The 24,523-nt window shown below is 46.7% G+C and overlaps 1 protein-coding gene across 3 annotated transcripts in view; it reads left to right on the top strand.

Annotated features, from left to right (window-relative positions):
• Positions 1–24,523, top strand: part of Dnmbp (dynamin binding protein) — a 94,321-nt gene that overhangs the window by 13,216 nt on the left and 56,582 nt on the right. For all 3 annotated transcript variants that reach the window (XR_015627199.1, XM_087564079.1, NM_001395001.1), the window contains 2 exon segments: positions 16,154–16,309; positions 17,971–18,093. Coding sequence is in view for 1 of the 3 variants with exons in the window: in NM_001395001.1 (NP_001381930.1) it covers positions 16,165–16,309; positions 17,971–18,093 (268 nt within the window). In the remaining 2 variants the exon portion in view is untranslated.

Below are 24,523 nucleotides of genomic sequence, written 5' to 3'. Positions count from 1 at the left end.
GAAACTAATACTTTTCCCCTTAAGGGTCAGATCCTGTTCTTTATATAGTTATTAATTCAATTTAGGAATAATTGTGATTTCCCATTTTAAATTTACTTATTATTTCATGGGTAGAATGCATAAAGCTCTGGGGTCAGTACTTAGCAACACACACATACACAGACACACACACAAAGCGTTCCTTTTAAAATATTTATTTATGTGTATGTATGCATGTGCATCTGTGTCCATGTATTGCTTGCTATAGCACGTGTGTAGAGGTTAGAAGAAAATGTACAGCAGTCAGTTCTCTCCCACCAGGTGGGGCTCCAGGGATTGAACTCACGACCTTAGTCAGATGCTTTTGTCACTGCCCCAACAGATTGTCCTGTGATGTCTTTCCACCCAGGGAATGTGCAAATCACCAGACACTGCGGCTACCCTCATTTCTACCCTAGATCAGGTATAAGTTGCAAGACTAAAATATTCATTAAAATATGAAGTTCAGAGAGTGCGGTCAGAGGTAGGGCTGATTAAGCCATGTAAACGCTTGCCAGTTTCAAGTAGATGTTCGTGTAAGCCTCTGACAGTTGATTAAAGTACTGAGATTGCTGAAATGCAAGAGGCACTCATTTTTAAAACTTAAAATAATCACAGGCCATAAAGATCCCAGCGAGTATGTGAGTCAGTGGCTTCTGTGCGTTTCTAACCATGCCACCACTAATTCTAGAACATTCTCATTCCCAAAGGAAGCCAGCACTTATTAGCTCACCCCCTTCCTCTTCCTTAGGCTCTCTCCTTTTATTTTAAAGATTTGTCTTACTTTTCCCTTCATTTTTACTTTATGTGGATGCAGGACCAAGAAGGCAGAAGTGGGTGTTGAATCCCCTGGGCCTCTAGGCGTGAGCTACCATACGGGTGCTGGGAGTTGAGCACGGGTCCTTTGCAAGAGAAGCAAGAGCTCTTAATCACTGAGCTGCCCTTCAGCCTCAGAATCTTTCAAGACCTTGTAACACCTCAGTGCTATGAAAAAGACTTCGAGGGCCAGGCCTTTAGTCCCAGACGGGGAAGCAGAAGCAGGTGGAGGAGTTGGAGGCCAGCCTGGTCTGCAGAGCAAGTGCCACATGGTAGGACCCAAAAGAAAAGAAAAGATTTTTAGAATATCACCCAACAATTGACTCTCCCCAGCACAGATAATCATATCTATATGAGGTGCTGGTCTGAGTGCTTCGAATATATTAATCCATGTAGATGTCACTGCACCTATTAGAGTAAACTCGTTGCACATAGGAAGAAGGGAAGACACAGGAAAGTTAAGTGGCTTGTTTGACATCCTGTAGCTGTAGTGAGAGATAGAGCTGGGATGGACACGGAGTTGGCCTGGCTCTGTGGTCTGTGGATAATGGTTCTCTGTGCCTTAAACAGACAATTTAAAAATGACATGACGATAAGATTTACTTATTGTTTTTATTTAATGTATGGGCGTTCTGCTTTCTTGCATGAATTTGCACTGCATACATGCCTGTGCCCTGGGAAAGTCAGGAAAGAGTCACGGGTCCACTGGAACTGAGGTAGGACTGTCATGAGCTCTCGTGGATGCTGGGAACTGAACCCTGGTCCTCTACAAGAACTGCCTAACCTCTGAGCCTTGAAAACACTGTTGGAAAGAATGACATGGAGACCTCATAGTGTGTGGGTCAACCGAACTTGAAATGTGCCAGCAAGACAAAGCTGTACAGAAAGTAGACTAGTGTTTGCCAGGGGCCGGCGGGGAGGGGCCTGCAGAGGGGAGGAGGGGAAAAAGGTACCTTCCCCAGTCAGCTTATGGGGCCTGCCAGGCTCCTGTATGTTATGTCTGACAAGGTCTCCTACAAGAAAAGAGGCAGGTAGGCTGGGGAGGTAGCTTGAATGTACAAGGTTTGATCCCAGTATTGTGGGAGAAAAGGGAGAGAGTTGGGATTACAGATCATTATAGCTTGGGAGCATAATATAAAGTTTCTAAATAGTTGCAACTCAAAACTTTCAGTTTAGGGCTGGAGAGATGGCTCAATGGTTAAGAGCACTGACTGCTCTTCCAGAGGTCTTGAGCTCAAATCCCAGCAACCACATGGCGGATCACAACTATCTGTAGTTTCTATATAATAAATAAATAAACCTTTTAAAAAAAACTTTCGGTTTGAAAAGGGCTAGCTATCATCCAACCTAAGAACTCAAAATGTTTAATGTTTGAAAATATAATTACCACATTCCCAGAATAAGGGAGGCCAATTGCTCATCTTGATGGATACAGGGAAAAAATTGCTAAATATCAACCATTTATTCATTTTTATCTTTTAAAGTTTTATTGAAAGATTTACTTATTGTTTTTATTTAATGTATGGGTGTTCTGCTTTCCTGCATGAATTTGCACTGCATACATGCCTGTGCTCTGAGAAAGTCAGGAAAGAGCTATGGGTCCACTGGAACTGAGGTAGGACTGTTGTAAGCTATCGTGGATGCTGGGGACTGAACCCTGGTCCTCTACGAGAACTGCCTAACCTCTGAGCCGTCTATCTCTCCAGCCCCCTCACTTGTTTTGTAAAAGCAAAACAAAATGGTATGTAGAGCTAGACAGAACAAAACAGTGAACTCTGACCTCAGTGTCTGAGGAAGCATCCCTGTGCCAGCTGCTAGCTGGCCCCAGAACAGAACTCTGGAAGCTTTCAGACAGTGGTTCTCAACCTGGGGGTTGAACAACCCTTTTACAGGAGTCACCTAAGATCATGGGAAAACACAGATATTTACATGATGATTTCTAACAGTAGCAAAACTACAGTTATGAAGTCGGAGCAAAAATAAGTTTCTAGTTGGAGCCACCACATCCAGTGGAACTGTATTAAAGGGTCGCAGCGTTAGGAAGGTTGAGAACCACTGCTCTAGTTAACTGCATAAGTTAACTAGTTGGCAGTGAGTGTATGCATTTGCAATTTGTAAGGCAATTAGCTCTCCAGCCTATGTCAACTGCCAGGCATCATCACTGGTATCTGTAACATAATTAAAGCACTTTTTTGGTTGTTCTCTATCATGGCAGTCTGTGATAGAAATCTTTCCCTGTTTCTAGCTTGATCTTATCCCAGCTGCTATTAAAATAACGTGGTAGCTGGGAAGATGGCCCACTGGGAAGAGCTGGGAAGAGCTGGGAAGAGCACACTGCCTGCCCCTCCCTTCCAGCCGATCTGGGATAGATTCCCAGCACTCCAACAGTTTCTAATTCCAGTCCCAAGGGATCTGGCGCCCTCTTCTGGTCTGTGCAGGCACTGCATGCATGTGATGCACAGACTTACAGGCTGACAGGATACCCAAATTTGTGAACTAAAAGCAAAGGTTTAAAGGAAATATTAAGAAAAAAAAAATGCAGGGGCTGGGGATTTAGCTCAGTGGTAGAGCGCTTACCTAGGAAGCGCAAGGCCCTGGGTTCGGTCCCCAGCTCCGAGAAAAAAAAAAAAGAAAAAAAAAATGCTAGCCCCAGTTTCTTGCACATTGCTACCCACTTTGAAACGACCACCTATGTGAGGTGACCCTGCCCCAACTGTTGAATCTCCTCATCCCCCAGGAGGGTTAGACTTTGTCTTCCTCTTCAGTTCTTTCCTTTTCTGGAGGGGGAAAGGGCGTAGCTTGAGACAGGATATCACTGTGTGATATCCTGGGCTGGAACTCACTCTGTAGACCAGGCTGGCATCGAACTCCCAGCCTCTGCCTCCTGAGTGCTGGGATTAAAGAAAGACACATGCCTTCACGCCTGGCCCTTCCTTGTTTGCTGCTCACTCTCCAGGCCTCCTCCTTATGGGACTGTCAGACCCCGCGTGACTGTTTTCCTTCTCCATCAGATGCCGCTCTGCATGGTCTGATCTTGCAGTTCTCTTTCAGACTCTACAGTCTTCCTTATCTTTGTAAAACGTAGCTTAAAGTAAGTGCAAACATCTCTCCTTCCTTACTCTTACCAAATCATATTGCTTATTGCCAACTCCTGTGTGTTTATTGTTATTACTAATAACTAAAACAAATTAAAATTGTAATAAATGAATGTGTTCCAAGACTTTGAAATAACACAGCTTTATTCACTTTCCCCTCGTTCTTGATAAGGCGTGGCCCCTTTGTATGTTTGTGGGGAAGGGCAAGGCTGACCGTCCTGCCTTAAGATCGTTCAACTCTCTAAGCTGTTCACTGGTATGTTGCATCTTGGTATAGTTCTTTGTTCACCTTGAAAGGAAGCTACCGGAGACTCCATGCTTCCGTCCAGTGTGGTGACTTTAGCTTCTGTAAGAGGCCAGTGGCCACTCTTGTTGTTTGTGTAAAACTGCCAGCCTATTTTCCAGGGCGTTTGGATATCGGTACTCTTTAAAATGACCTAAATTCCCTACCCTGGGCATAGTCGCAGATATTTTTAACTCTAGCCAGACAATTCTGTTTTTTTTTTTCTGTCCAAATCTACAGTTTTCTTAATTCCTTTATTATTTCTCCCAAAGCATCAAGAATACTTCGCAGGCTGACATGGGCTGGGGGATAAAGAAATTCCATGTCTTTTAAATCTCAGGAGGCTGAAAGGCTAGCTCACCTTGAACCAATAGATAAGAAAAGAAACTCGATGCCTGTGTCCCAGATCTCGGTACCGGGTGTCCTCCTTGCCTGGAGCCCTGTGGGAAGACGTTCTCTGAGCCTCTCCTGAAAAGCCACTCCGAGATGCCTGTTTTCATTTGTGCACTGTGCTGTGATCTGTGGTCGCACACTCAAGTTTCACCGCAGAGTTTCATCTTAATCTTGACTTGTGCAACCGCTATCACACAGATTCTGTGCATGTTATATCTGCACCGTTGTGGAACCTTGTCGTTAAGCTGTCCAGCTCAGACATGTCCCTTTTATCTAGCTATGAGTCAGTGGTTCTTAAATTTCCACTCATAAATGAGGTTCACACATGATTTAAGAAACGTCAGTCCGAGAACCTGCTTAAGGAACTCCTACGTTAGGTCATTTGGAAAAAGTTTTCCCCATAAATGTCTTAAAATGTAGGTTTCAAAACTTAATTGTGGGGCCTCCATTTACACAGTTTTATTCAAAAGAGAATATTGATACAAAAGGGTAAGGGCAGTTTCTTTTTTAAAGGAGATTAAAACTAGAAAGAGAGGGACGTGTCAGCTCACGCAGTGTGGGATGGAAGCCTGGTGGGACAGCTTTCAGGGGACCTTTGAGGCATTCACTTCAGATGTGAGGACTGAAGGGCCAGCCCTTCCATGGTTGGCAAAGCTCAGCACCTTACCCCATCCCCTTGGCTGAGAATGCTGCCTTCCTCCTCGGGACAAGCTGAGATGTGACAACTGTGGTAGTTGACCTGTTAGGATGGGTCCTGCCTTAGTCTCTTAGTCTTCCCCTCCCAGGCAGAGTGTGGGTCCTTGGTTTTTGAGCATTCCACAGATTGTAGAGCCAGAGTTCACTAGAGCTTCGGTGGTGTTGAGGGAAACACTGTGACACTCCCTCCCCCACCCGGTGGGGTCCCCACAGTTGTTTATAACTTTTCCTGTTCAACCTTTGGTGCTTTCCTCAAGGATGCCTGCCAGCAAGCGCTGGCCTCCTATCCAGCGTCAACCAGCACTGGTGACGCCAGCTCTGGTGACACGGGGCAATGGAGGAAACTGCTTTCCCAATGTCTCTCATTTCCTTCCTTCCTGAAGCTGCTTTGGGCTTCATTTTCTGACACCTTGGATCCTGCCACAGAGGAGAAAATACACTTGCCAGTGTTGTCAGGAGAGAAGCTCAGAGCTGCTCACGAGGTTGGACATGCCTCACTGCAGGCCTGATGTCATCGTCTTCCAAGTGGGTTCCCTGAAGGTCATATTTCCTGGAGAATACAGTTATAAAACTTGGGAAAACTTGAGATCTCCCTCCATAAAGCATCCCTAGTCAGGGAGGAGCAGAACAGGCCTTTCAGTCAGGGAGACCCCTTCAGAGTGTTTGCTCTAGATGTAGATGGTGTCACGTGCTTTCCGAGAGAGTGAATAGACTGGCTAAGTTTTGAGGGAAGAGTGAGGAAGAGCTTAGGCACTAATATTTTTTTAAAGATTTTATTTAAATTTTTAATTTGTGTTTGAGTGTGGTTATTTTTTAACACAATCTCAATTGTTCAATTTTAACAATGAATGCTGGTGAAAGCCTGTTAGCTCAGAGAGGCAGAGAAAGCACCCAGCTGACCTTCCTCCTGAGTCAATGACCCACCAGGAATGGCCCTCCAAAACACCTCCTTCAAACTGAATGCCCCTCCCTTCTACATCCTGTGTGTCTATCTGTCCTCCTGACTCCCCCTTCCTCTCTATGGTTTTTCCTTAATAATCCTATGTTTACTTCCTGTCAACTGGTTGTTTGGGTCACCTCCTGACCTATGTTGACTTTATTTAGTCCTGTTTATAATATTCAAGCAGAAAGCTCTTGGATTAAAGGTGTGTACAAGGGCCAAGCCACCCCATAAGTAAAAACAGATTTTTCCAGTAAATAATCCACAATCTAGGGTTCACAGTGCGATCCTGTAACCATGTTTTACCTGCGTGTATGTACACGGACCACGTGCACGTGGGCCACCTGTGGAGACATTGGGTCTCCCAGGACTAGAGTTATAGGCAGTTGTGACTCACCATGTGGCTGCTGGAAATCAAACCTAGGTCTTCTGCAAGAATAGCAAATGCTCTTAGCCGCTGAGCCCTCTGTCCTGACCTCTACTGGTTTTTTTTTTTTTTTTTTTTTTTTTTTTTTTTTTTTTGGTTCTTTTTTTCGGAGCTGGGGACCGAACCCAGGGCCTTGCACTTCCTAGGTAAGCGCTCTACCACTGAGCTAAATCCCCAGCCCTCTACTGGGTTTTTAAACCTGCAAAATTGATGTCCTCGGTGTCTCTCTCTCACTCGGATTTATAGGAGTGGAACCGTGAGACTGCCCCATGCTTTCTATACTCTAGGTTTCCATTCTTTCCGATACACAGTCTCCACGGGTAGTGCTCTAGGAATCCTTTGGGCCTGTCTCATTGTCTCATCCTGGGGCCCAGCAGAAGCAGGGACTGAGTTTTGAGGAAGTCCAACTTAGAATGCACAGGTTTAGGGAAAATAATAAGAGATTGAGACCAAGGCTAACGGGGAGCCGCTCTACTGCAGAGCCAGCGGATGGGATAGTTACTTTATTGGGCAGAGGCTCTGTTTGGAGGTCTCCTGCCTGTAGCCTTGAATGGGGCTGCCTCACCAAGTCAGTCCAACAGGGACGGAAACCCAGAGTCTCCTGCCGCTGTCTTTAGAACCCTGCTATCCTATTGGTTGGACCCAGCGTTTCCTTGTCTTTCCAGCCTCTGCCTTGCCCTTCTCATCGGTTGAAGCTAGCAGGAATCCAGAGTTGGTGCTCGAGGTCGCCTTGGGGCGCAGAGCAGGCCCGAGGACAGAATTGGAAGGGCTGATGTTTTGTATCCGCGGTGTGTACTCAGTTCAGACCTTTACCCCAAAGGCCGTGTTGGAAATTAATCATTAGGCTGGTTGATATCAGTATCTATCTGGGTGAAAGTCTACAGCTCATGATCTCAGAGTTTTAACAGTGTGTCCAGACTTGCAGATATGTTGCTTATGAAAATTAATCAGTCTCCCTTTCGCATTCCATCACGTTTTACAACATTTTAAACATGTTGATTTTTCTATTGTGATAAATAAATATAATATCCCCTTTGCCATTTTGAACATTTTAAGGGTGCAGTTTCCTACCATTGATTCACTACCATCTGCCTCCAGAACTTCCTCCTGTTTCCCAACTGAATGGCTATACCCACTTAATGCTATTTCTCTGGCCATTCCTGCCTCTGTGGCTCTGGCTGTGCGGAATGCTTCGTCTGAGTGGGATCCTGCCGTGTTTCTCCTCCGTCTGCCCATCTCGCTTAGCACAGCATCTTCAAGGTCCACCGTGAAGGGTCAGATAATAGTACATGTTGCATGTCATGTTGTAAAATATCTTATTTCTGAATATTTTCATCATTTTACGTTTATAGCTTTAATGTTCACATATCCAGGGCTGGAGGGATGGCTCAGAGCTTAAGAGCACTGGCTGCTCTTCCGGAGGACCTGGGTTCGCTGCCCAGTGCCCGGGTGGCACTCCCAACTTTCTGTAACTCCAATCCCAGAGGATCCACTTTCTTGTGGGCTTTGGTGTGTAGGCTGACAAGCAAGGAAGACATGCCCACACATAAAATAAAGACTTATGGGTGTCTTAAGTTCCTTGATTATTAGAATCACACACGGGTGAGGTATTCAGTCCAGTGTTTCTATCCAGTGAGACCTAGCTAGCCTTGAGTAATTCCTACCTTGTTTTCCTAAGATACTTTTATGCTTAGTGTACCTTTAAAAAAACGCCCTACAGACATTCCTTTTTCATCCTCCTCCCTAAACAGTTGGCTTTTAGCACTGCAACAGTTAAATCCTATAGCATAAGCAATAGCTTGCCTAGGGAGTAAAAAGGAACACTACAAAAGGAGAGCCAGTTCTTTTATTGAAGGTCTGTGTTTGCTTGATTTTTCTTTTTTATGGATCTTTCTCCTAAACTGGTATTTTCAAACAATAGGAAACGGTCTTTCCGTTTTACAGTTTAGTGTGTGTCTGGCTTGTACACGCAAGACTAAAACTTAAGTTTGCTAAATGTGGTCTTTGCCAACTAAATCGTAGGCGCAGCGATGTTTTTCTGCAGTATTGTTTGATAAGATTTAAATAAAGTCACGATCGGTGTGCATTTGGGGGAAAAAACTTTACGTGCCCGATCAAATGTCGCGTAAATCTTCAAGATGATAGACAAAGTCCGTGGGAGTGGGAATGTAGAAGACGGAGGAGTCCTGCCCAGGAGAGATGGGCACCATTTGGAGGGAACAGCGATGATAAGGGTTTAAATATGTAGAAATATGTAACCTGTTGTTCATAAAGACAATGGTGTGTGAACACGGAAGTGAGTCAGGCAGGAGATCCCAGCCCAGGGCCCTGCCCTCCTATTGAGCCACGCCCCTGCCCTATTCTGATTGGATGGGACCACCTCAAAGAGGGTGGGGCAAAGTTGTAAAAAAATTAAATGTGGCCAAAGGCCCTGGTTTGTTGTTTGTTTGTTTGTTTGTTTGTTTGTTTGAGACAGGGTTTCTCTGTGTAGCCCTGGCTGTTCAGGAACTTGCTCTGTAGATCAAGTTGGCCCAAACTCACAGAGATCTGCCTGCCTCTGCCTCACTGAGTGCTAGAAATAAAGACATGTGTCATCACACTTGGCCCAGATTTATTTGTGAAAATGTATTTGTTTGTATGTGTGTATGTGTGTATGTATACATGCTCTTAGATGTCCAAGAGGCCAGAAGAACATGTAATTCCTCTGGACCTGGAATCACAGGCTGTGAACCACCTGACAGGGATGCTGGGATTCTGACTTTGGTGCACTGCAAGAACAGCAGTCGGTCTCAGCCGCTGAGCCATTTCTCCAGTCCCCAGGCAAATTTAAAGACATATAGTTAAAGATGCTCCTTTCCCACCTGCCATGGTCTTTATTGTACCAGGATGTCTGTGCCCCTCCAAGAGGGGTACAAGCTTCATAGCCTCCTTGAGTTCATGACGGCTGTAGTTCACTGTTTCGAATCACCAAGATTAGCATTCTTAGAGCATGTTTGGGAGGGGACAGCTGGGGATCACTAAACTAAGCTTTTTGGGTTCCAGGACCAGCCCGTCTCCTGTACATTTTGAATGTCCTTGGAATGCCATTAGGGCAAACCTGAATCAAGAGGCATTGGCCCATAATAAATGTTAGACTATCCACAAGGAGCGTGGCCCCAGTTGTAACGTGCTTGTGGTACAAGCATGAGGAGGACCTGAGTTCAGATCCCCTTCAACCACATAAAAAGCCAGGGGCATGCATCGGCAACCCCAGCACTTGGGGTGGGGGTGGGGTGGGTTTGCAGGCCAGCTAATCAAGCCTAATCAGTGAGCTCCAAGTTCAGAGAGAAACCTTGTCTCAAAGATAAGGAGAAGAGGGTGCACAAGGCGGCTGAGAGGATCAGGGTGTATCTCATCGGGCCTGACAAACTGAGTTACATGCCCGGAACCCACATGATGAAAGGAGAGAAGTAGTTCCTGCAAGCTGTCCTCTCACATGTGTATGTGGCATGTACATACACATGCATCCTCACATACACATACATACATGCATACCACACATACACATTCAATAAATAAATAATACGTAAAAAATATACTAAAAAATAGGACACCTGACTTCAACCTCTTGTCTCCGGCACATGTACACACACATACATGTGCATATGCACTTGCACACATAGCACATGTATGCACACGTATGCATGCAGACACAATTACTGCAGACTTAAGACATACTCTCCTCCTAGATCAGAAAACAACCTTTTTAATGTTGTAACCCTTTAATACTGTTCCTCATGTTGTGGTGACCCCCCCACCATAAAATTATTTTATTGCTACTTCATAACTGTAATTTACTGTTATGAATTATAATGTAAATATCTGATAGGCAGGATAGCTTAGTGAACCCCTGTGGGGGTCGAGATCCACAGGTTGAGAATCAATGCTGGATGGATAAGACATTCCTTCTGGGGCAGTGCATAGGGTCTCTCAGCAGGAAGCTTCTCTGGGATGGAGGTTACATTGTCTGCCATAGCAGACTGCAATCTAAATGCTACTTAGCCCTTCTGTGGCCAGAGGAGCACTGTTTCAAGAATGGTGTTAAAAGGCTGTCCCCTGACTGGTCTGCCTGCTGGAGCCAAGTCTCTATCTTGCCTGGCTAGATAAATTTTTGCTGATTATGTTAATAAATCATAGAAAAGACGAAGAGTTTAAATTCTAAGCAACTAATGCAAAAATTGAGACTTTGGAAAAGATTCATCACTGATGTTTTAGTGGGCAGAAAAGAATTGTAAGTTTGGCTGAGAGAAAGAGAGTCCTTAATTTAAGAAAACAAACAGTAAACAGATGTAGATGTGGGTGTGGGGGCATAGGCTTATAACCCCAGTCTTGGGGAGTCTGAGGGAAAAGGATTGTCACGAGTTCAAGACCAGTCTAGACTACAAAGCAAGATCTTGGTGTATCTAAAAAAAATTAATAATAATTTTAAAAATTAAAAATAAAACAATTAAAAAAATTCTGCTTATGACACACATGCCCAGGTTTGATGGGTATTTCTTTGATTTTTTTTTGTAATAATAAAAGTAACAAATGGCAAGTGAGTAAGGGACAGAGAGTAGATGACAAAGTCCCTGTGGTAGATGTGCTATAATCTTGGCAGCGAGTGTACAATTCTTTCTACTTCAGTTCCTGACAAAATAGTGAAGAAACCGAAAAGGGAAAGGGATAGATTGGCGGGTGTTGAAGGAAAGACAGGTGCGACTTAAGAAAAGCAATGTTTTTAGTTTAAGAACATGAGCCTAGGAGCCCACAAGAACCCTGGGGAGTTGTTCGTTAGCTGTTGAGTCGGGGTTTGCTAAGTGGCTGTGCTAGGATTCCAGCCTTACTGACCACAGTGTAGTGGATGGTGCCGGCTCCTGGCTCAGTGTGGCGCATGTGACATGGTGGGCACTCAGGTGGTGGCTGTTCTTGGTATCCTTTGGGCTATTCAGAACAAGAAGCCCTGGATACCCATGCTTGGCCTGGGGGGCTCACACTGTCCCCACTCCCCCTTACCTCCTCACCCCCACCCCCAACCCGTTAGACGTAGACAAACTGGAGACTGAAACTATTTACACTGGAGATGGCTGGTTTACCGTTAGGTGAGCAGAACTACTACAGGCTGAGGTATAAGTGGTTTCAGTTATTCCAACCAACTTCCGTTAGCTGCTTAAGCCTTCCCATGCGTGCACTGCTGCCTGCCTGCAGACAAATAGGCAGAAGCCGCGTCCTTCACAAACTCCTTTGGAGTTTACCTTCCAGAAGGGTTTGGAGAACCATCTTTCTGAGGATGTTTATGTTTTGACTCTAGAGGATAATGTAGGTATTTGCTGGTAGGGAAGGATAGGGTTCTGCATCTTCTCAATGTCCCCAGCTTTCCCTCAGCACATCTGTCCTGTAGTTCTTCTGCAAACCTCCATCTGGAGCTGGAACAGCTTACAGAAGCCACTAATGATTTAAGTTCTGAAACGTACCCGCAGGCTTCTAGATGGCCCCAGCATGGGTGACAATAGGTGCTTCTTAGATTGTGCACGGGGGCGAGATCAGCTCCGGGAGTGTCCGTCACCTCCTAGCTCACGCGTGAATCACAGAGCTGTGACTTCTGTACCCTTGTAGGGTGTGTGTCTCTTGGGATTACATATTCCTGCAGAGTAGGAGGTCAGTCAGTAAAAGACTTTATTGAGCCAGATTCTCCTCTACGTGTGAGTCATTTTCCTGTACAGTGAAAAGGAGCCAAGGAAATGCTTAACTCTTTCAGCTCACGAGGCTAAAGGGCAAAGAAATCAGTGGGTTGAGGCCAGTTCCTTACCTAACAGCTCAGAGAACGAGCCATATATTTGGTCAGACAGTGAGAACTTTGAGAAAATGTACAGGAAACTTCTGTCCATCTTGACCCAATCCTGAGGACTTGACTTAATAACGTAGACAGCTAAGAGGTTTGCCAAATATTATGCTTGGTTTTCTGCTTAAAAGCAAAACAAAACAAAACACTACCCTTCTGTAGAAATCTGACATCTGGCAACTTCAGATGCCTGGAAGACAGCCAGAAAATGAGACTCAGAGTGTACGAAAAATGTTGATACCCTTTTACACACACACACACACACACACACACACACACACACACACACACACACACACACACACAGCGCCAACCAGTGTCCCTTACGTCTGCAGAGGCGTGCCAGTCTGCCATCCAGACGCTGTCTACTTTATCTATCTGGGAACTTTTCATGATGTTGGCGCTGTAGACTGTAACTAGAAGTTAATTGAACTGGACATGGTGTCACACACCATTAGCCTGACACTTGAGAGGCAGGAGCTGGTGGATCTCTAGGAGTCCAGTCTAGCCTGGTCTATGTAGTGAGTTCCACCCAGGGCTACTCAGTAAGACTCTGTCTCAAAATAAATAAATAAAACAAAAAAGGGTAGGAAAACTGACTGGGTGGGGTGGCTAAGAAGATAATTCGGAGGTTAAGAACACCGACTGCTCCTCCAGGATTAATTCCCAGCACCCGCATGGCAGTTCATAACCATCTAACTCCAGTCCCAAGAGATCTGACATCCTTTTTTGGTAGGTGCCCAGGCACACATGTGACATACATACAGGCAAAACACCCATATGCGTAAGATAAAAATATATAAATCTTTTTTTAATGAAGCTGATGGATGAGATCATCTGACCCGGAAGCAGGTCACTGTAACTGTCCAGGACTGTCGCTGGGATTAAATACAGCGCAGTACTGTACAGGCTGAGCTTGCTTCCAGCAGCCCGAGTAAACCCGGTTCACTCTGGATCTGTGGACGACGTCAGGAAGACTCAAGGTGTGTCTTGCTCTCGGGTGCTGGGATTGACAGGCATGTGCCGTCACACGTGACCCCGTGGGCTTATTTTAAAACCTGGTCAAAATTAGATTAACCAGGTTGAAATAAAGAAGGTCTGAAGTGTTTATACTCGAAGACAGTTTCTTCTCTGGTGGCCAGGGACACAGATTTGAACTTGGAATTAGCTATGGACATGAGTTTTAGTAAGCTAATGTTTACTGAGAGGCTGTAACTGCCAGTAACTGAAGACAGTTAGGTGCCTGTCATGCCCTCAGCACCTTCACACAGCATCCTGGGTAAGGCTTTGGAGTCAGACAGATTTGGATTCCCATTCTGTGTCCGACTTACTGTGTGACTTGGAGTTATCACTTCTTCGAGCCTGTGTTCTCATCTGCCACATGGGAACCAACAGTGCACAGGCAGGTCAGTTGTTGGGAGGACTCACTGATGTGGAACACAGTCCAGTGTGGCATGAGTAAGAATTGGTCACTGATCTTTATCACTACAGTCATCTCATGGTGTCGCTGTGAAAGTATCAATGTCCTTGCTTCTCAGGTCTGGGAAACAGAAGACCCGAGAGTACAGTGTTCAGGGTGAATGAGCTAAGAATATGAAAGCAGGGATTTGAATTTTGCTCCAAGCCTAGTGTTTTACACGCACACTGTGCTGTCTCTTCAAAGTATATTTATGTAAATATTAGGTTTGGGTTTTGCTTCTTGCTTTTGGAACAAGTCCTCACTATGTGCCCCTGGCTCACCCAGAGCTCATCCTGACCTCTTATCACAGAGATTCCTACCTCTCTGCTCTCTGAGTGCTGGGGTTAAAGGTCATATACCCCACCAGGCACGGCTAATTAGATGTTTTAATCCAGGTTCGGTAGTAGGGCGCTGGTCTAGCTTGTATGAGGCCCTAGGTTCTCTCCAGAGCACCACAAAAGGAAAGCGAAAGTTGGAAGCCTGTGGTAGGAAGGGGACAGGGACTCAATAGCCACTTCTCTATTTTGCTGTGGTCCCTGTCATCTCACTAATGAAAAATACAAAACAGTAACACAAGAGCAAGTATTTTGACCCGACAGAACAAGTCAATTATCTTTATTGTTTTCTTTCCTTTAGACGTTTGGTTCTTTTTTTTTTAATATTTTTATTTATTCATTTATTATATATAAGTACACTGTAGTTGTCTTCAGACACACCAGAAGAGGGCATCAGATCCCATTACAGATGGTTGTGAGCCACCATGTGGTTGCTGGGAATTGAACTCAGGACCTCTGGAAGAGCAGTCAGTGCTCTTAACCACTGAGCCATCTCTCCAGCCCGGTTCTTTTTTTAAATATTTATATATACTTATTTACTCGTGTGTGTGTGTGTGTGTGTGTGTGTGTGTGTGTGTGTGTGTGTGGTACCCTAGAGGTCAGAAGAGGGCTTTGCATTCCCTGGAGCTAGAATTAGAAGTGGCCATGAGCCGCCTGACATGGATGTTGGAATCAAGCTCATGTCCATTGGAAGAACAGTAAGTTCTTAACTTCTGTGCTGTCCCTCCAGCCCCTGCCCCCTACTCTCTCCTGTCATAGGTCTTAGGAATCAAACTCAGGTTAGCAGGCTTGGTGACAGTCACCTCTATCAGCTGAGCCATTTCACTGGCACGACTTGGTGCTTCTGATGAGGTTAATCATATGTGAGATGAAAAACGTTTTCCGTATTCAGCAACATCAAGCGAGTCTTTGAGGAAATTAGAGAAACACTTGGGCCCTGGCCAGTGTGGAAACTCCTGGGAAGGCATTTGGAGAGCCTGTGTCTGGTCATGGCTGAGCGCTCCCCGGTGAACACACCAGGCCCCTTGTGCCCTCACTTTCTGGTGTGCAGACACAGTTGAAGTCTCCAGACCCCCACAGGCAGGCAATGGACCATTGCAGTGCCGACTGGAGATACTGATGTCGGCCACAGGCTTCTTCAAACCAGAAACAAAACTCAATCTGCCAGTACCAAATGTCCCCTGGAGACACCATGGATGCGACTTTCTTGTTCTTTTTTCGGACTTCTGTTTTTCTGTGGGTTTTAAATCTTGGTGTGTGAGTGAGTCCTGGCTCTGCTGCTGGCCTCCGACTGTGTGATGCTGGTTTGCATGGGATGCCCCAGTGAACCCTGGCCTGCCGCTAACTCTGTGTCCTTGGGCAGATTCGATTGTCTAAATTTACAGAACCTCATCAACCTACTCTTAGGGTTATCTTGGGAAGTGGGTGAAATGCTGTATGTAATGTAAAGCGTTTTTAAATACTGTATTTTTAAAGTACTACAGTGCCTAGAACTTCAAACATGTTAAAATGTTATTTTCCCTCCCTCCTCCTCTGCTGCTTTGAAAAAAGCCCACGCTCCTAGCTCAGGTCTTTGCTGTCTCTACACTTTGGGTGTGTTGTTAGTTTTTGCTTGTTAGTTTTGTTAATTTTGGGTTGTTATTGGTGTTTGTGTCCCAATTCTAGAGTTACATTGAAAATCGGATGAAAATAAATGAGATTGCTCGTACTTTAAGGAATCGTCTTTACGTTTTTATATCTTAGCCTTACGTTATCTTTCTGTTTTTAGAGTCACGGTAGTGTTATGTCTTAAGTAGCACCACACTCTGATGCTCCCACCTTTCCTTTCCAGCACCAGGAAGCATGGAGCCTGGGTCCGTGGTGCGTGCCATCTTTGACTTCTGCCCTAGCGTCTCGGAGGAGCTGCCACTCTTCGTGGGGGACGTAATTGAGGTGTTGACCGTGGTGGATGAATTTTGGCTTTTAGGGAAGAAGGAAGATGTTACAGGTGAGAGAGGCAGGCCTTCTCATCAGACAACACACAGTCACGGTGACTTAGTCCTTACACACTGTGCGCTGTGTGGGCTGGAGCATGTGATACAGTCCTGGTTCACAGGGCTGTGAGCACTTACCAACTCTGGGGAGGTAAGAACATTGTTTTCTGGTAGAAGCGATGCTCCTGTTCAGGTAAAACCTAGGAGCAGGTGTGAGAGAGAACTGCTTGCTCGGTGGCCCTGACCTAAGCATAAACACAGGAACACTGAGGAAACATGGGCAGGGATCCAAGTGGCCGAAGGGTGTAGTGGGGCTACAGAGGTCAAAGGTGAGGAGTTGAGGAGGCCAGGAACTTCGTTTCTTCCCACACCATCAAATCCTGCTGCTGTTGTTTTAAGAATGGTGGGATGGAGGCTGGAGAGATAGCTCAGTGGTTAGGAGCACTGACTGCTCTTCCAGAGGTCCTGAGTTCAAATCCCAGCAACCACATGGTGGCTCACAACCATCTGTAATGGGATCTGATGTCCTCTTCTGGTGTGTCTGCAGACAGTGACAGTGTGCTCACATACATAAAATAAATATACACAAATTAATTAAAGAAAAAGAATGATGGGATGGGGGACTGAAGAGATGGGTGGGTGGTTAAGAGCACTGTCTGCCCTTCCAGAGGATCTGGGTTCAATTCCCAGCACCTACATGGCAACTCATAACCATCTGTAACTCCAGTTTCAAAGGATCAGATGCCCTCTTCTGGCCTGTACACGGTACACAGACATACAGGCAAACCACACGTACAAATAAAATGAAACAATAAAAATTTTTTTAAAAAGAATAATGGAAGAGCAAGATGAAGGCAGGAAGGCAACTGAAGAGATTTATTGTCACCAGAGGGCGCTGACGACGGCTCAAACCAGGATGGTGTGTCTGGGAATCTGTCCTCTAGCTGACATGCCCGTCTTTCTACACCACCTCTAAGACCCTATCCATCTGCATACTGAAATGCTCTGCTTCATAACAAAATTATCCTCTTCCTGACCTCTATCAGCCTCCTCAGAACCACCATGGCTGTGTGGACAGCTGCTGTGGATGGCTTTCCCATGTCCTTGGTTTCAGTGGACCAAGATCTTTGAAGACCAAGACTTCACAACTTACGTTTTCCTTTGTAGTGAACCTGCTAGAGTGCTGGTGGTAAAATGCATGTTGTGTGTGTGTGTGTGTGTGTGTGTGTGTGTGTGTGTGTGTGTGTGTGGTGTGTGCACACGTTTGCATGTGTTTGTGTATGTTCATGAGTGTGTGTGTATTTGTGTACGCGTGCGTGTGCATATACCAGTGCATGTGTAGAGCATGTGAAGAGCAGACAACAGCTTGCAGGACTCATTTCTCTCCTCATATCTTGGTGGACCTGGGGATCTAACTGTGAGGCTTGGCAGCAAGTGTCATTAGCCGCTGAACCAGCTCACTGGTCTGATAAATGACTTTGAATTGTGTCCTTGTCCTCCGTGTGCCTCTGGTTTTGCACCTTGCACTTCCTCTACAGTAAGCTCTCTAATTATTAGCATTAGGTCGGTTTTCAACTCAGGGCTTGTAAGTGGACTCAGAAAAGAAAGGGGCCTTGCACTCAGGCTGAGAGTAAAAGAACATTCTGTGTTTAACACTTGCACTTCCATTTCTCAGGACAGTTCCCCAGCAGTTTCGTGGAGATCGTGACAATTCCCAGTCTGAAAGAGGGAGAGAGGCTGTTTGTTTGCACCTGCGATTTCATATCTCGAGAGCCGAATAGTCTTTCCCTCCATCGAGGTAAGCAGAGCATGGGAGATTTGCAGAATCTTGCAAATGGAGGTCTTTTAAAGTGTTCATTCACACTGGGCCGTCAATCTCTGCCAAGTCCTCCACACCGACATGATGGCGTGAGGGTGAGGCCTATGATGGGGTGAGGGTGAGGCCTTACGCTAGAGTGCGTTGGATAACTTTCATAGTGTTTTCCTCAGAAAGGAATTCTCCTACTGTTTTTTTTTTCTTTTCTTTTTTTCGTAGCTGGGGACCGAACCCAGGGCCTTGCGCTTGCTAGGCAAGCGCTCTACCGCTGAGCTAAATCCCCAACCCCTCTCCTACTGTTTTAAATTTTATTTATTTATTTTTGAGACAGAGCCTCACTATATACCCCTAGCTTGGAACTTCATCTGTAGACCAGGCTGGCCTCAAATTTACAGAGACCCACCTGCTTCTGACTCCTGAGTGCTGGGATTAAAGGCGTGAGCCATTGTGCCAACCTATCTTTATTTTTAATTGTGTGTGTGAGGGAGAGGGGTGGGAGTTTGGCTAGGAACACGTGCATAGGAGCTGCAAGAACCTGGGGAGGGGACAAGGAGCACAGGCTCCTCTGGTGCCGGAGTCGAGAGCTGCCTGATGTGTATGAGCGCCTGTCCTCTGAGTATAGGATCTGCTCTTCAGTGCTGAGCCAACTCTTCCTCCCACAAAGGTATTCTCATCCTCAACACTCAGCGTGTCAGCAACTGCACAGCATACGTAATAGCGTAGTTCGAAAGCCATTGAAGCTATCACCTCTACAGGTGAGAAGTGTGGCCTCAGGATGGCACCTGTCAGTGTCCTTGTCCAGTATTTCCTTTACACTGCTGTGCGGTGGACACTTTGGACAGTGTTAATCTCCTCCCCATGTACGGTTTTGGGGGTGTGTTGCACTTACTAATGTATAACAGGGAAACGGTCGTTTTGACAAACAAGAGACTTGCAAGCTGTCTCTGTGCTTCCGCCGGATGTGTAAACGTTCCCGTGAGAACCACTTACACAGATGGTGCTAGTTCCTCCCCAGGTTGATTCAAGGATTTCTCACAGTGTACTCCATAGGCAGGGACTCCCAAAGATGCACAGGAAGCCCCTGCCAGGCATCCACTTGGTTAAGTCCATGCTGTTCTACACAAACACGGAGACCACTAGTGCTGCAGACTGAGGCTTGTGATCCAGACTCAGTCATCAAATCAAAATGGAAGGGCTGGCAAGCCAGGTTTGTGTTGTAACTGTTCTTTTCATATGACATTGAAGGCAGAGGCCACACACACTCACACACACATACACTCACACACACATACACTCACACACACACTCACACACACACACTCACACACACACAGTGAGTCAGACAGAGACACTGAGTCAGTCAGAGGGAACTGAGACCTAGCAAACTTCTCTATTCCCTAGTCAATAAGAGGGAAAGAATATTGGATTTTTTTTCTTACGTTCTTCCTCAATGTCATGGGAGTTTCGTGCATGTTAGCTGTGTTGGGAAGTCAGTGTAGCCGGTGAGATTACAGCAGGACCTTTGTCCTCGCTCATAGCTAGCCCAGCAGCAGTCTGGACTCCAGGACAAGCTTCCCCAGGTAGGATGGCAAAAGGACAGAAGCCTCTTGACATCTCTCTGGGCCATGCACAGGATGTGAGCAGCATGGCCTTGTCAGTCAGTCAGTCTGTCTGTCTATCTGTCTGAATGTTGGAGGTTGAACCCAGGGCCATGAACACACTAGGCAGTGAGGCAAGCACTGGTCCACCCAGTCACATCCCCAGCTCTGGAGTAGTCATTGTCTTTCCTAATCCTGGCTCCCAGTGAAAACCAACATACACACAGTGCCTGTGACAGACACAAGGGGGCGTCAGCTCCACTGGACGGAAGTCACAGGTGTTTGGGAGTCACTCTGTGTGGTCTCTGGGAACTGAACTCTCTGATCCTCTGCATGAAAAGCAAGTGCTCTTAACCACTGAGCTCTTTCTCCAGCCCTGAATCTATAATCTTAATTTAAAAACCAACAAACAAACATACACTTTCATATATATATGGGTCTTGTGCCTGTGCATCTGTGCACCACGTGCACACCTGGTGCCTACAGAAGCCGAAAGAGAGCATAGGATCCCCTGGGAGTGGAGTTACAGATGTTGTGTGCTGCCACAAGGCTGCTGAGAAACAAATTCTGGTCTTTTTCCGGAGTAAAGCATGATCTTAACTGCTGAGCCCATGAGTCTGTAGGTCTTATCTTGACTCCTTGTAACCTGTTAAGTCTACAAAGCTTAACATGGAGTCTAGAAGAAGAGGATGCTGGGATGAGAGTCCTCAGGAGAGGGAGAGGATGCAGGGGTGAGAGTCCTCAGGAGAGGAGAGGATGCAGGGGTGAGAGTCCACAGGAGAGGAGAGGATGCAGGGGTGAGAGTCCTCAGGAGAGGAGAGGATGCAGGGGTGAGAGTCCACAGGAGAGGAGAGGATGCAGGGGTGAGAGTCCTCAGGAGAGGAGAGGATGCAGGGGTGAGAGTCCTCAGTAGAGGAGAGGATGCAGGGATGAGAGACCACAGGGGAAGGAGAGGATGCAGGGGTGAGAGTCCTCAGGAGAGGAGAGGATGCAGGGGTGAGAGTCCAGAGGAGAGGAGAGGATGCAGGGGTGAGAGTTCACAGGAGAGGAGAGGATGCAGGGGTGAGAGTCCACAGGAGAGGAGAGGATGCAGGGGTGAGAGTCCACAGGAGAGGAGAGGATGCAGGAGTGAGAATCCTCAGGAGAGGAGAGGATGCAGGGGTGAGAGTCCACAGGAGAGGAGAGGATGCAGGGGTGAGAGTCCACAGGAGAGGATGCAGGGAGGAGAGTCCTCAGGAGAGGATGCAGGGAGGAGAGTCCTCAGGAGAGGAGAGGATGCAGAGGTGAGAGTCCACAGGATAGGAGAGGATGTAGGGTGAGAGTTCACAGGAGAGGATGCAGGGGTGAGAGTCCTCAGGAGAGGAGAGGATGCAGGGGTGAGAGTCCAGAGGAGAGGAGAGGATGCAGGGGTGAGAGTCCAGAGGAGAGGAGAGGATGCAAGGGTGAGAGTCCACAGGAGAGGAGAGGATGCAGGGAGGAGAGTCCTCAGGAGAGGAGAGGATGCAGGGGTGAGAGTCCTCAGGAGAGAAGAGGATGCAGGGGTGAGAGTCCAGAGGAGAGGAGAGGATGCAGGGGTGAGGGTCCACAGGAGAGGAGAGGATGCAGGGAGGAGAGTCCTCAGGAGAGGAGAGGATGCAGGGGTGAGAGTCCTCAGGAGAGAAGAGGATGCAGGGGTGAGAGTCCAGAGGAGAGGAGAGGATGCAGGGGTGAGAGTCCTCAGGAGAGGAGAGGATGCAGGGATGAGAGTCCAGAGGAGAGGAGAGGATGCAGGGGTGAGAGTCCACAGGAGAGGAGAGGATGCAGGGGTGAGAGTCCTCAGGAGAGGAGAGGATGCAGGGATGAGAGTCCAGAGGAGAGGAGAGGATGCAGGGGTGAGAGTCCACAGGAGAGGATGCAGGGAGGAGAGTCCTCAGGAGAGGATGCAGGGAGGAGAGTCCTCAGGAGAGGAGAGGATGCAGGGGTGAGAGTCCACAGGATAGGAGAGGATGTAGGGTGAGAGTTCACAGGAGAGGATGCAGGGGTGAGAGTCCTCAGGAGAGGAGAGGATGCAGGGATGAGAGTCCAGAGGAGAGGAGAGGATGCAGGGGTGAGAGTCCAGAGGAGAGGAGAGGATGCAAGGGTGAGAGTCCACAGGAGAGGAGAGGATGCAGGGAGGAGAGTCCTCAGGAGAGGAGAGGATGCAGGGGTGAGAGTCCTCAGGAGAGAAGAGGATGCAGGGGTGAGAGTCCAGAGGAGAGGAGAGGATGCAGGGGTGAGGGTCCACAGGAGAGGAGAGGATGCAGGGAGGAGAGTCCTCAGGAGAGGAGAGGATGCAGGGGTGAGAGTCCAGAGGAGAGAAGAGGATGCAGGGGTGAGAGTCCAGAGGAGAGGAGAGGATGCAGGGGTGAGAGTCCAGAGGAGAGGAGAGGATGCAGGGGTGAGGGTCCACAGGAGAGGAGAGGATGCAGAGGTGAGAGTTCACAGGAGAGAGAACTAGAAAGAGAGACGAGCTAACTCTCAGGGCTGTCACCCCTCACCTGGCATGTCTCAGAGTTTAATATGGCTTCTGATTTGAAAAAGTCAAACTTTCTTGGACGAAGAGGTTAAATTTTACCTTGTCCCTTTCCGTGACGCTGGACACACTGAAATTATGTTTAATCCCTGTTGTTTCTTTATATGGCACCTCACATCAGTCAAAACTAATTTTGCTGTTTGGGAACAAAGTTACTACCTAGTGAAGTATTGTTTTAGACTGCTCACAGTTTACCAGATGTAAGTCTGAGGTTCCCTGGTTTTCAAGCCTAGGCCTTGAGACAGCCCTTCCACTTAAAGGGAATTTGCTATGAGACCAGCTTGTAGCAGAATATGCATTCCTTTAGCCCTGCCCTCTACCGTTGTTTATCCAAATCCCTGCGGGCTGTTTTGCTCTGTCCCTAGAAACCTTTATTCTAGTCATCTTGGGGTTTCTACTGCTGTAACAAACAGCAGGACCAAAAAGCATGTTGAGGAGGAAGGAGGTTATTCAGTTTACACTTCCACAGCCCTGGTCATCAGTGAAGGATGTCAGGAAAAGACTCAAGCAGGGCAGGAACCTGGAGGCAGGAGCTGATGCAGAGGCCACAGAAGGGTGCTGCTTACTGGCTTGCTTCCCCTAGCTTGCTCAGCCTAACTTCTTAAAAAACCCAGGACTCCTAACCTAGGGGTGGCCCCACCCATAAGACCTAGGCCCTCCCCCTTCAATCACTAATTAAGAAAATGCCTTACAGCTGGACCTTAAGGAGGCACCTTCTCAGTTGAGGTTCCCTCCCTTCAGATAACTCTGGTTTGCCCGTGCAGCTGACCTGAGACCAGCCAGCACGGTAGTGGCACAGCTTCTCTTCTGTGTGCACAGAACTTGGCTGATAAATGAATCAGAAGGAGATGTGGACACTTTTAAGAGTATTGGGTGCTAAGAGTGTATGTAGTTCAGTTGGTAGTCTGCTGGCCTAGCATCCACAAAGCCCTGGCATTAGTGTTACTAATCCCAGCATTCAGGAGATAGAGGCAGACAGATCTGAAATTCGGTTGTCTTCAGCTACACTGCCAGCCTGGGCTTGTAGCCATTCTGTGTTCTATCACTGCCTTTTTAGTTGTTGTTAAGTTACTTTTAAGAAGTATCACTAAGATTAATGAGAGCGGCTGGAGAGATGGCTCAGCGGTCAAGGGCGCTGGCTGCTCTTCCAGGGGATCCAGGTTCACTTTCCAGCCCCCACACGGAGGCTCACAGTCACCTGTATTTCCATCTCTAGACGTTCTGGCCTCTTTGGGACTGCACACACACTCATGTACACAATACATCTATACACACAAAAGAAAAATAAGTAAAATTGACAAAAGAGAAAAACTGTGTGTCTGTGTGTCTGTGTGTGCGTGCGTGCAGACAGGTGCATAATTTGTGTTTGTGCTATGAGTAGTGTGTAAAAAGTGGGTAATATGGCTTAGAGGATAGATTGCTGATGACCCTAGATTCAAGTCCAGCTTTGCCACGACATAGTAACTGTGATGTCGGGCTAGTTATTTGCAAGTTTCAGACCCAGTTTCCTTATGTAAAAGTTGGAGGTGATGACATCCCTATATCAGGGTAGCTGTTAGGATTGCTGGGTTGTAGTGTAAACCAGGCAGAGAGAAGCTCTGTGGCTGCCTGGGTTTTGATGTGCCCGGGCCTGTTCGCTCCATCATTCTGTGGAGTTGTGCACTGGGTGTTTCCCCTGGAATTGGAGTCATCAGTAACTCTTCCAGCAGGTGTCGCCCTTGCCCCCTTCCCTGAACCGAGCAATTGTTTGGGGTTCAGAAGCAAAACTGTCTTCCAGAAAAGTCAAGAATAGAAAACAAAAAGTGAAGTAAAAAAAAAAAGAGGGAAAAAAGGAAAGGAAAAAGAAAGGAAAAGAGAATATGACAAGAAAAAGACAAAAGGATCAGGAGAATAAGACTAAGGAAGGGCTGCATATTACGGGATACCACCCTTCATTCTTCCGATAAGAGAATGAATTAATCCTTAGATTCTCCAGAAAAACCAACTCCACCATTCTGGGCCAAATTTAAAATAAGCTTTATTAAATAGTAAGCTACTGACCGAGAGCTGGACTTTGGTCAGGACTGTTTTAGAATTTCCCAGCTGGAGGGCCATCCAGCTCAGTGCCGTCACAGGGACATGTAAGGACAAACCTGTAGGCCACCATAGTTACCAAGAACTACAATTCCCAACATTCCAGGAAGTTACCTGTTTCCTCAGCATTATAGATGTTTATGGCTGTCTAAGCTTTGCATTCTAGGCTACCTCCTCTCAAAGGGCTAAT

This window comes from Rattus norvegicus, chromosome 1, assembly GCF_021556685.1.
Source record: "Rattus norvegicus strain SHRSP/BbbUtx chromosome 1, alternate assembly SHRSP_T2T, whole genome shotgun sequence".
Classification (NCBI taxonomy): domain Eukaryota; kingdom Metazoa; phylum Chordata; class Mammalia; order Rodentia; family Muridae; genus Rattus; species Rattus norvegicus.
The sequence above is the reverse complement of the archived record's forward strand: the minus strand, read 5'-3'. Positions and strand labels throughout refer to the sequence as shown.